Below are 13,495 nucleotides of genomic sequence, written 5' to 3' on the forward strand. Positions count from 1 at the left end.
CACCACCAAATGAGGTAAAAAATTTAACATGAAAACGCAAAAAGCAACAAAGCTAATTTAAACATAATAAAATTGATTCACACCACGCTTAAAGACCCTACACGGTGTAAAAGAAGAGATTTTAAAGAGACGACATGAGGAATACAGTGGCCCTCTGTCTAATCTAGCCCGTCACACGTTAAAATTTATGACACGACTTGAGACTTGTGGATTTCTAAATATAAAGACTTCCTTGTCTATTGACGAAACCAAAGTGCGCACCACCCGGTTTTTCGCTTGAAGATGACACAACACAGCATTTCCAAGAATGCACGGTGCAAGTATCCTCGGTGACAGCGCATTTTCTTAGCCCTTTGAACCTGGAGCGACTGAGCCTTAAATGGGCTATAGATACCCTGGGCCCCTGGACAATTTCACTTATTTTTGCGTCTATACTTTTCTCCGGCTTATTTTAGTGTTGGTATTTCTATTTATCTCATTTTGTTGTTGTCGTTGCCGTTGTTACTGTAATAATATCACTATGCTGGTGTATACTGATGCTGCTGTTTCGTATTTGAGTTCTATTTTCGTTTACACACGTAGGTAGGTGTGTCATATATCGATATTTCGGTACCCCTGGGTATTTGCGGCGTTGCGTTTATACTGATATTTCGGTACAGGGGGTTCAATCGGTTAAAGTACAAAAGTACACTGCCAATGACAAACGCAGGGGGGTGGGGGGGGGGAGAGGAGGAAAATGTTTGTATATTACCGCGACGGAAAAATACAAGAAGGCTACCATGCCTACCAACCCGGAGGACCAACCCTTTCCACGTTTTGTTATCACCGCCGCTGGGAACAAAGCCGAGTCCAAAGTTAAAATTAATGTATTACCGGACACGTCACGTGCTACCTGACATGGTTAGATTTACACCGGCGACAATCCCTAAACTCAATTCGTTCTTCGTTTTCGTTTTAGGGAGAGTTTCACGGCACTTGCAACACAATAAGGTCATATAACTGCCGAAGATTAGACAGAGGTGTTTCAAGAGAGTAACAAACGCACAAAAAAAAGGAGCAACACGAACGAAAAAGTTTGAGAGGAAAAAAGGAGCAAATCACACCACAACATCCGCCAACCACCCACAATTCGTTCCTACACTTCTGGTTGCAACTATTCGCTGGGAATCAATCAATGCCTCTAATCAAAGGCACGACACAATCTGCACTCCATTTTTTTCAAAGGTCTCAAAATGTACGCTTTATGAAACTACGAGCAGGAACCCGTCCTCACCCCCCCCCCCCCCCAATAAAAAACAACAACCAACAACAACAACCCAACAACAAACAACCGAAAATACTACTGTGACATATTGGTGCGCATGAGATGCTTATGACTTAACGGGGCTTTTTAAGGTACATGGAAGTAGTAATAGTAATAGATTACATGTGGTAAGGAGGAAGAGGAGAAGGAGAAGACGAAGAAGAAGAAAAACTACTATTAATTTCGAAACCAATAATAGTAACAAATTACAACAATGGGTAAACAACTTACAACGGCGACACACATATGATGATACATAACTACAAAGGCTTTAGCTGTCCCGGCCATTTTCTTTATAAACTAAGTCTTAGATCACGTTCGTTCCGCCATATACATAAAGAAAAATTAGTAGAGCTGAAAATAAAAAGGTACAAAAGCACTTACGAAACCGTGGGGTGGCCGACAGAAGCGCCACGGTAGAGACATGAAGAAGTGTAATTATATTTCTATTTACAAAAAATCTATTGTTACCAGCTTGATCTACTTCTTTTTAATTCTTGGCTTATTTTTAGACTCCGCCAATCGATGCTTTCTATTACAAATTGTAAAGCAACAGGAGAAAACACGCAGCTCCATTATTGATCCAAAAGTGGCGATGGAGGCAACTGTCAAAATCACACTTCGTTGGGAGAAGGAACTTGGGTACTGATGCCCAACCACAACAAAACACTATAAACGGACATAGCAAAGGCACGAGGTTAAAAGCGATTGGTGTTACTATTACATACAGAAACGAATTTACACCCCCCCCCCCCCCCCCAATCGGGGGGAATGTGGCCCCTCTCCCCCCCCCCCAAAAAAAAAATAATAAAAAAATCAACCAAGAACCCACCACCTCCTCCCACGCAGAGAAACAAACAAATTAGAATGTAACTTTTTTTTTGGACTTGTGGTGAAAGAAGTGTCGGTAAGTGTCTCCTTGAGGTAAGCCAGGGTTTCTAAACCCCCACTCGTCGGCCGCGCGGCGTCATATGTTGTGTGTCTGGGGTGAGTGGAGGTGGTGCCGCCGGTGAAAAGTCATGGTAATTATGTGCGCGCGTGCGGGTGGGTACAACGTGACATTGCCAAATCAAGAACACCGCATTATGTTAATTATTTCTTCTTTATATCTCGGGAGGACCTTGAGGAGCAACAGATGGGGGGGCCCCTGGCATAAAAACATGATGCTTATACCGAGAGCTGGTCTGCGAAAGCGGACGTCGCATGAGACTTTACAATAACACAAAGAAATACAACAAATCGTAACAGTCTAACATCTTGTTATCATTCTCATACAACAAACAGACTGTTGATAGGTTTTTAACTTTCTTTTTTCTCAAACTATGACATACTTCATCAAGTAACACTTTTCTGTGAGGCCATATTTCATTCAATCTCTTTCAAGATCATCTCTAAAAGCACAAGAAGAAAATAATAAGAGCTTTTAATAAAATAAATACAACGGGCTACCCATTCAAATTTAGCTATTGGTGATTACAAGATAACTCATAATATCTAAATCTAAATGACGACTGACGTAGCCTTCCTCTGTACAAGTAGACTGCTGAATTACGAAATTTCTTATAAAAATATGATTTAAAACGAATTATGAATTTTTATGACAACTTGCTTCTGCATCTGTCAATTAAAGTTAATGAGAAATCCATTACACCATAATAATATGTGTGAAGGGATGGATTTAGCTTCGATACCATTAATTTGCAACAGTAAAAGACACTGACACCCGCAGAATACAATGGATAGTAGTATACAATAATGTAGATACACACACAGAACAGATCAGAGGGAAGAGAGAGGGAAGAAGGAAGAGACTCTGTGTGTTGTGTGTGTGTGTGTGTCTGTCTGTCTGTCTGTCTGTGTGTGTGTGTGTATGTGTGTGTGTGTGTGTGTGTGTGTGTGTGTGTGTGTGTGTGTGTGTGTGTGTGTGTGTGTGTGTGTGTGTGTGTGTGTGTGTGTGTGTGTGTGTGTGTGTGTGTGCGCGCGCGCGCCTGCGGTACAGGAGAAAAAGAACATGCAAAGAAATTATTATGTTAAGTGGGGTAAGACAACATTTCTTTTTAAAGAAAAGAAAGAAAGAAAATTAAAAATTACACTTAAAAAGTAATAATTCATCAATTGTTAAACTTACTTTCTACACTTGCATTCCACTGCATCAGTAATATTTCAGCTCAAAACGACTATTTACAAATTTTCCAAGAGCAAATGAGTAACCATGTTTCTCTGAATGGTTGGCTTTACTTTGTTTTAAGTTTTTATTAAGTGTGAGTGTGTTTATGTGTGTGTTTGTGCGTATGTGTCTGGTAATGGGTTGTTTGGAATATTGGATGGAACCAGCCAAAAAAATTACTATTTTTCAACTTAAAACAATAAGAATTGTTTAGATTAATTACCATAACAGAAAAAGAAATATTTTGTTACTTCCCATCAGTGAAAATTAGGGTAACCCCTGTTTTGCTTACTAGCCAATTCAAAGAAGAATAGAATACGACAGATGCAGTGAGGTTGTAAAATAGAGAGTGTCAGATAACAACAGTACTGACTAATAACTTCAGTGCCATTGGAGAGTTGATTGTAAACAACACAGAACTATCTTTGACAAAAATACAGAACAATGAGATTTCACCTGAAAAAATTGTATAAATTAAAGAAATATGTAACTAGAAGAGAAGGAGCAAAATTGAAATAAAAGCACTTTTGACTCACTCAGGTTTTTCTGACAATGCTGAGTAGTCCAGCAACGCTTTACATTCACATCTTCCTCTTTGGCAGAGGAACAATTGCTGGGGCAGAAATTTGCACATTGGCTCTCTTCCTTGTTTTCTCTGAAGTCTTGTGCAGCAGGATCTACTCCCAGGCTGGTCCAATCCACGGTTTGTATGTAGCATAACTTTTTGTTTTTGGTCAGCCGGACTCCTCCTCCACTAATACTGCGAAGACTATAGAGACCAATTTCTTCTAGATCTTGCATCTCATAAGCCACAAATGCATAATTGTTGAAAGGAATGCGGCCGCGTATGACAGTGAGGTTAGGAAAAAGATGTCCAAGCGTTTTCAGGCCCAGCACACGGTAGAGCATAAGATGATCTGTAATCTCTCGAAGTTTAGGGAACGAATACTGCTCATAATCTGCTGGTGTAGCGTCACTTATGAGCGAAATACGCAGAAATCCCTCTATAACAGTGCAGTTTTCCAACTGCCTAAGAAACTCCACTTTGTTGCGGATGTCAATACTCTTGCAAACTGAAATGAGAAAGAAAGATAAGGAAACATTAATAAAAAAACTCATATATCACATTTTTAATTTAAAAACGAATACAAAAAAATTAGGGAGCAAAAAGAAAGATGCCGTAGTATTTATCTGATGACAGGTGGTCCTTCAGATACAAATGCTTTGCAAAAGGTAGGAATTCAACACTGACATCAATATCTCACTTGAACAACAGCCCAGCATGACACCTGTTCAGATGATGCCCAAAGGGTATTTAAAAAGTACAGGACTAAACCAACATAACAACAGCTTAAGCAAATAATAAACATTAACAGATTGTAAACAGACCAAATACTGTACAATCAAACATCAACTTTTTCATGAACAAAGACAAAGAGCAAACTTTCATTCAGCAAAGCAAAAAGCCAACATTAAGGACTCCTCATTGAATTAACACTACTAATGAATTTTTTAAAAAAATATTTAAAAACCTGTGTAGATACGGGCACCTAAACAAAAGTACGAACATAATGCCCCCATCAACTTTATCATGTTTTGAGTTTTTTTTTTTATATGTTGACGCACTTGTCTTAGAATAATTCTTTCTTGACCAAGCTCCCTTCCCTATCCATCCTTCAAAATGTCTGTACACCTACTTAAAAACTTACAACAAAATTGAGAAAACTTTAAAAAGCGAAGATTGGCTGTACACTCTGCACTGTAAAATGTAACAATGGTATCGAAAACCCCGAAACACAAAATACTACATGGTTTGACTGACAGCCATGCAATTGCAAATTATAATTTATCTATTTTACTGCACCATCCAAAAATTTTACTTTTCCATTATTTTACAGATTTCATTGCACCTGACTTAATACAGAACATATCTTCGACAAATTCTTAGAAAACATCAGAGATTCCCCTGTCACGGGTCTAAAGAATTGTAACGTCTGGCAGCACCAATACATGGAAAGTATTTGATCATTATGCTGTTATAGCTTTACTTTCCAGTGTTTTACATAAAGAAGGAGCCAAACAGATTAGCCATAGGTCAGTTGATATTAAATTATCACAAAAAAGAACAGCACAATAATGGTTTTACACAAAAATAAAATGAAGTCTAGCAGGTACATTGAAAATTAGCAACGGAACAAGAAAACATTTTAAATCATGTACATTATCTGTTGGACATCTATTTAAAAAAATAAAACAACAAGTGTTTGAGGAGTACCATTTTACTCCCTTAAAGTTGGACTTTGAGATTAAACTACAATATTCTCCATTTGTCTTTCCAGGTAACATTTCTTTTTGAAGCTCCAGCATCATGCCTTGGGTATTTCTTTCCAGGACCAAGGCCCATCTATTCTGCCCCATTTAAGGCGAAACCCCCCCCCCCCCAAAAAAAAAAACAACAACTGGCGTCATTACAATGCAGTCCTTCTTTCCAATAATATAATTTTAGTCAAATGAGTACACATGACAATGTCTTTCATGATCTGACTACATCTGTGGCAAAGCTTACTACATAAACTGAGATTCATTGACATAAAACATTTTTATTTTGCTTTTATCCTCTTTCAAATTTGGCCCATGGTCCATGTGAGAGGATTTATACGGTTAATCAGCTACAATTTAAAAACGATGAATCAATAGAGACAAAGAGAAAACATCCCTAATTAATGACCAGAGGCAAACCACTTTTACTGCGCCATTAAGCAAGTTAAAACAATATTAACCAACAAATTTAGAATAAATTGGTGCATTCTATCAAAAGTTATTATATTAGAAAAAAATCGTTAAATTATTTTTCATATGGATGGCCGACAGTGATTAGTATAAAAGATCATCTTATATTTCAATTCATTCAGAAGCTGCCTCTATGAGATTCTGAGATCACATGCTTTGCCAATGTGGGTATGTATGTGTATGTGAGTCACCAATTTTTAATTGTTTCACTGCTGATCACTTTCCCATTTCCCCCCCTTACCAGCTGGCTGCTTTCTTGTTTGTAGATTATGTCTAAAAATGTATGGATTACTTCTGAGTGAAAAAAATGACATCTGTTGCATATTTGAGGAAAAAAATGCTTTGAAATTAATATCATATTCATCAATACACAGGCACTCATTCATTTGCTTATTATTAAGTTATCTGACAAAATTCCATACTTCATCTTTTTTACTTAATTTTTTTTTCACTAGCCTACCCTTAATAACTCCAGCTAAAACCCATGAAGGGAATACCTGACAGACATGTCTTGAATCCAGAGATAATATAATAGCAGCCAAAAAATAATGCACCGAGAGTAGTAGTAGTAGTAAAAAAAATATTAAAGTTGTTGCTCAAGTAACAAAAATCGTAACTCTTCAAAAGTGATGAGTAAAATTACAGAATCAATGCCGGCAATTCTTGAGTAATGAATCATAAAACTTTTTATTTTTCTCTAATCATTAAGCTATGTAAGAGTGGGACTCTTATGTAATTAAAGAGGGATATAGAGTAAAGCGGTTGATAAAAATCAAGTGCAAACTCTGAGTATCAAGCTTTAGCCAAAACAACTGCACACTTAAAGAATATCTGCTAACAATGATTGTAAACAAATGAAAGGAAACATGATTTACACTTTTTTGTTTCAATCCATCAACAAGGATATTGGATCTTGACTTTATGATAACTTTTTTTTGTGTGTGTTCTAATCTTAAGATGTACTTTTTTTGCTTTGAAGCCAATGTCAAGTAAAAAATTAAAAATATAAGAGAACTAATTTTCAAAATTTGAATGATTGATCAAAATGTAAACAAATCCTTGGCGCTCATATGAGCGTACATGCAGTTGTGAGCGCCATAAAAACTCTACTAAAACTAAAACAAATCCTAAAATTAAACTGAAAAATAAATTTTGAGAAGCTGTTACTTTAGAGAAAGTCTTTCTTCCCGCGACACCCAAAAAGGTAAGAGGCGGATAAAAGTAAAGTAAAAGTAACTTACTTTACAAAGGTTTAAATTTCAAATACAAATACAGGTATTACTTCAATGATGAATAAATCCACATGAAAATTCTGGTTACTGGCTGCACACAAAAAAGTGAGGTCTGAAAGTGCAGCACGAATGATTATGAGTTCTACACTTGAATTGTTATGAACTTTTACATTTTATCAGAGATTACAGACTTGACTTGAAAATTCTCTCATGATACCTACACAACTCTACACAGTCCCAATCCTGCTAACCAATTTTGCAGCAGCTGTGTTTCAAATCTGTCCGTCTCTACCATAGAGGGACAGTGCTTTAAAGCGACGTTTAACTTTTTTGCAAAAACAGCCATATGTGTGTGCGCCTAGAGAACACCAAAAGTTGCCCCAGACCGTTTTGAGCTACAGGCCGATAATGAATAATGACAAAAATTACTTTTTTGACCAAAATGTGTTTCCATTAAAAAATTATAGATCCACCATTTTTTTACAATGTGCTCAAAAGGTTTTCATTGATTTGACTTCTAAATATTTTATTTTGAATTATTTTTCGGGTAGGGTATAATAAAAATAAATGATGGAAACTGCTTTCAAAAGGTGTTAAAATCTATTCTTGAAGCACGTTTTCTCTTCCCTGCTATGTTTTACCCTTGAATTCCATTCATGACGACATGATATTGATGTCAACTGAATGCCAAATTGGACATAAATTTTCTATGAATAAATACATTTAAAAAATCCTGTTTAAAAAGTTTGTATGTGTTCTCACGTTTGTTAAACTTAAAAGCCCATTTTCTCAAAATTACATTTTTTAAACTTTACCTCGCAAAATGTGCAACAAACAGTACTTGAGATATCTAAAAAATTCAAAAACCCCTGTGTTCAGCATTGAATTTCCTATAAAGTACAACCTTTAACTCAAAATTGTCAAAATCCAACTTTTGGTACCTTTCTTTGGGGACACACACATATTTTAAAGTATAAAAATTCTCTGTATACAACACTAGGACTCCATAGGGTGACAAAAATTAGACCAAGTTGGAAGGCTCACAGTTTCTTGAAACTGCAAAATGTTGGGACACTAGGCAAATGATACAAGTAGTACATTCTTATCTTACACATATCAGCTGACACTTGTCGAAGAACCAAAAATTTTACATCCTCTTTTTCATCCAGCTCAATTGAAGTAAACCGGATTATCTTTAAAGGCAAGAGACTATAAACACTTGGATAAGCAGCACTTTCAAGCTTGAATACCAAGACTAATTGAGTCATAAAAAAAAGGTATTCATTTTCACTAAAGACTAATTTCTATGGGGGGAAAAACTCATCCCTCATGCAATTTGTAGATTTCCGGGTTGCACAGAGACCTATAAGCATCAGCAAGACACCTTGGATTATGTCTCATACCTTGTTTTATCAACGTAGAGTGATTCTTTCTCTTACATCACATTGCACACAAGAATATGAGAAGAAACGTATCTGTAGAGTAAGTCTGTTTTATTCTCCTTCTCAAAAAGCACACTGATTTGTGGTTGGAAATAAAACGTGAGGTGAAATCAAGCACTCGTCAAAATACAGAAATTGAAGAAAACATTCATTGTTCTACAGGCTTGGCAGCTTTTTTCAATTTCTGTTTTTTGGCCCAACACCTTTTATGTCTATTCAAAAACACATTTCTGTGTGGATTTACCCCCCCCCCCCCCCCAAAAAAAAACATCCTTAATTAAAGGCACAAAAATGTAAATTTTCAATTTCAAAGGGCTCTCAAACTATTTAAGTTACCACACTTTCGCTGATATTTTCTCGATAATTTTTTACCTCCGAAATCAGGTGACCCCCACTTTCTTCAACCAAAAATATCTCGACTTCTATTCAAAATAGATATGGGTACTTTGTTCATTGAAGGCAAAGCAAATGAACAAGCTTTCACATGATACCATTAACTCCACATGCCCAATTATTGACGAGCGCCTAAAGTCTTGGGAATATGAAGAAAATTAGCATACAAATTTGTGAAGCAACCCACAAAGAACTGGGAGTGCATTGGCATCTTGACATCATGATTAATTGCTACAATCTCATTGCAGGGGACTCTTCACTTTCAGGGTGTTCACATTACTTATAATAATTTTTGTATTTCAAAGATATCTGTTCTCGAACAAACTATATGGAGAAAAAAAGTCTAAAAATTTGAAAAGGGGGGGGGGCCTTCACTGAGATTATTTACATAGAAATGCAGTATGATTTTAATTTAAATTATTCACTTATTTTTCCAGACCCAATCCCAATGAATAGTTTTTAAACCTATTTAGGTGTGCCCTTTAATCTTCAAGAGACCAACTGGTATTTTAACCTTTTCAGTTCTGCACTGATAAGCAAACAAGTATCATAGAAACAAAATCAGATTCTCTTTTTTCCAGGATAAATGTTTCAAAAAGTTGAATTTAACCAACCCCACCCCCCCTCCCCAAATTAATGTCATTTAGTCCTTTTCTTGCAAAACAAGAATAAAATCTGTGTCGACATGCACACACAAAAAAAATTGTCAAAACGATCCATGGTCATAATCTTGAATCCTAACCTTACTTTTTATACTTGCGTTCACTAATTAAATTTTTTTTAAAAATGTTTTTAATCGCTCAAAGGAAAAGCATAAAAATCTGCATTATTGAGATAAAAGGATCCCAGAGCACACACAGACTAGAAGGAATCGTTGTTCCAGAAAGAATTAAGAGTTTCGCATTTTGGCAAACTGATAGAGATACAGAGTAATGGCACTCCTTGCAGAATTGGAGGAACAGAAAAATCGTTTAAGCGCGTCCAACATTAGAGTACTTACATAGCTCGTAACTTTTAAAAACAAAAACCCCCCATTCTATTCACATGGCAGGTCATGATGGTGGATGGTTACTTACTTGCTGGATATTGGCCACAATCCCCCCTCCCCTAACTCTCCACTCACACTTTTCTGCATTCAATAAATTCAAGCTATTCATTATTATTCAAAAGACATCTTGCAGCAAAAGATCTCTCCAATTGACTTTTGGACTGCACTCTCATTATTATTCATAAATCCAGCATTGAAAGTTTATAATTTTTCTTGCAGCATTAGCAAGTCTGTGAGGAGCAATACTAGAAAACATAGAAATATATACTTTCCTATATGAAAATGGAGTGCTGTACTTTGACACTCAAAAACGAATTGAATACCTGCCTTTTAACGCACTGGTTCGCAGTTATGTATGTGTACTTATTGTGACACTGCAGAAAATGCAGTTGTAATATAAAGTACTTACTAGACTAAAGTTCTCTTTAGCACTACTGAGTGTTTGATAAATGAAAGATTACAAAGGCTTCTATCTGGTCACACTTTATTGAGTGGTGTGTTACCACATGCCTGATTCTTCAATGCAATATTATAATTGTCGCTATAATTTTACTATCTATCACTCCCATCTTATGCTCAGGTATTGTATAGCACTTTTCTCCTTCATTTTTCACGAATTTTGACGTACACAATGTCTGTCCCATTGCAAATTAATAGTTTTTTTGAGAATTGATATTTTAAATTTAAACTATACACAGTAATCACGCAGAGTGAAGGAAGTTTTTTTTCTGAGAAGCATGTCTTCCCTCCCCGTACTGTCCCATAATTTGATATTTTGCAGTTAGTTTTTCTTGAAAACCATTTACTTGAGACAGTTTGAGAGGACATAGTAGAACCTGTCAAAGACGAATCGCAAAATAGCCTGGAAAAAATTAAGTCTCACACTTTTCTGTCTTGGACAGGGGAATTTTGGTGAAGCAGAAGGGGTGTCCCCAGAGGGCCAGCCTGCACGCAGTGGGATCACGGTCATCTGTCCGGTCAGCAAGCAGTGGCTAAAACATACTTCCCAAGAGCTATCCAAGCCTTTCTGATAATTGCATGCATTAGTCTTACTTCTACACATTTTGACCCCAGAGCTTGCAACTCACTCACAGGACCACTGTTTTACCAAATGAAAACAGAAACGATTGAGGACAATTCCATGAAAAGTGACAAATGACTACATATGGAAATGATAACCAACTGACACAATTCTGAGCAGTTTTATAGAGGGTATTTTTTACTCTTTTCTTGTAGAATGCAAACATCCTTTACAAAAAAAAAAAAGAAAAAAAAGAAGAACTCTATTGAATTCCTTATGATTTTTTTCAGCAGATTACAAATCCCTATTACGTGTGTCCCTTTTTCTAGAATGGCCCTTGAACATCTCCATTACGTCCATCCATTGATGTTATAAGCACAATCAACAAATGCCACCCCTCCCCTGCATCTATAGCATTTCCAGGAAGGAACTTTTTTCTCAACTGACCCTATGATGAGGGCAGCATGTAGTATTAAAAATAAATCATTTTCACACCCCAGGCTATCCAGGAAAGTTTTTGTGCTGGAGCCCCCTTAGACCACTTACAAGCAGTGTGGTGATATTTCACCACTCCCAACAAACCTGACCATCAGTCTGTATCTTTATAAATAAAAAACTTCAACAAAAAAACTTTTGGAATTATATTTTTTACTTTCACTTTCGTTCGATGCTCAAGTATAGTATACTTTTATTCATTTTTACCCGTTTTACAAGAATCTAGACTTTATACCTGTCATAAATTATTAGCTTTTGTGAATTTTAATGCTTTTTTCGAACTATATTACAATTGACCTAATTGCGTAATGTGTGTTTCTAAAAAATAAAGTTGAGGGTATTGTTTAGAGGAAAATACCTTCTAAAAATATTCGGGGTGGGGGGGGTGGGGGGGGGGCAGGGGGAATGCACCCCCCCCCTTTTAATTTGCTGTTTTGCACTTAGGCCTAGATCTAGGACTCAGATTATCTTGTAAACAATTGATTTGCGACAGTTTTAGTAGTCACATGACCGTTCTGCAGCCAAAAATATGGAAGTTTAGCGCACACCCCCCCCCCCCCCCCCCCCCAAAGACAGTGTATATCTGCATGCAAGAGAAAGTACAAATTTTCCAATCTTTTCTTTAAAACTTATATTATAAAAGTGACACTATAGACTGTAGTATTACTGACTATTGTCATTGACAATAAATGTGGCCATATTCAATATTGCGAACAATTATTTTGTTTCCTTTTTAAAAGGTATTCTTTTACTTCCACTACAGTCTCATGCTGCTAAGCTTTTGCAAAGCCTTTTTATTTTTCATTTTTATCCTTTTTACATGAATATATTAACATCATATTCATTGCAAATTAATAGTAATTGAAATATTTCATGGTGTTTATAATTCAAACTTCATCACACTAAGCCTGATTGCGTTGTAATTTCCACGACTGTGGACCAATCAGGAGGTTTAAGGGAGGGGGTACCCCCCCGGAGGTAAAAAAAACAATCTGGAGGGTTACAGTAAGTAACAGGGGGCAGGCCCTGTTTTCCGCCATAATTAGATATTTTGTTAGATCTATTAGGTTAATAATTTTTTTTTAAATAATTGATTTGAGACAGTTTTACTGGCCATAGCATAAGTGACCTGCAGCTGAGAATAGGCCACAGCAATTTGATCCCACTGTAGAGGGAGTAAAAGTAAAAATCTACCTTTTACTTTTAAAAAAATTTCTCAATCAATTGTTTTAACGAGCCGCATACGCTATAGCGGGCCATATTTGGCCTGCAGGCCAAAGTTTGCCCTCCCTAGTTTTAGACCTTGTGACTTGTGAGACGTTTTTGTTGGGTCTTGGCTTCAACTTCAGGCTTCAGGGTAGGTGAGTAGGTCCTTAAACCTAAACAAATCTAAGCCTAATCCATGCCACAGTCGGCACAGCAGGTATACTTAACTATGAATACGAGTCATTTTGTCACACCGGTGCAGTCAAGACGTCACAGTTCACAATGTTGAATGGAGACGGCCATCTTGTACCCCACTTGCGAACATCAAACGCGTATTGTCATGGCAATCGCAAATCACGAATTTTGGGGGAGGGTTGGTGGGGTATGGGTGTGAAAGG

The 13,495-nt window shown here is 36.7% G+C and overlaps 1 protein-coding gene across 1 annotated transcript in view; it reads right to left on the minus strand.

Moving 5' to 3' along the window:
* The window catches only part of LOC101863259 (putative molluscan insulin-related peptide(s) receptor), a 49,099-nt gene that overhangs the window by 32,531 nt on the left and 3,073 nt on the right, over positions 1-13,495 (minus strand). The window contains exon 2 of the mRNA XM_005096910.3: positions 4,007-4,543. Coding sequence (XP_005096967.1) covers positions 4,007-4,543 — 537 coding nt within the window. The remainder of the gene's footprint in view (positions 1-4,006; positions 4,544-13,495) is intronic.

Source organism: Aplysia californica, unplaced genomic scaffold, assembly GCF_000002075.1.
Source record: "Aplysia californica isolate F4 #8 unplaced genomic scaffold, AplCal3.0 scaffold00142, whole genome shotgun sequence".
Classification (NCBI taxonomy): domain Eukaryota; kingdom Metazoa; phylum Mollusca; class Gastropoda; order Aplysiida; family Aplysiidae; genus Aplysia; species Aplysia californica.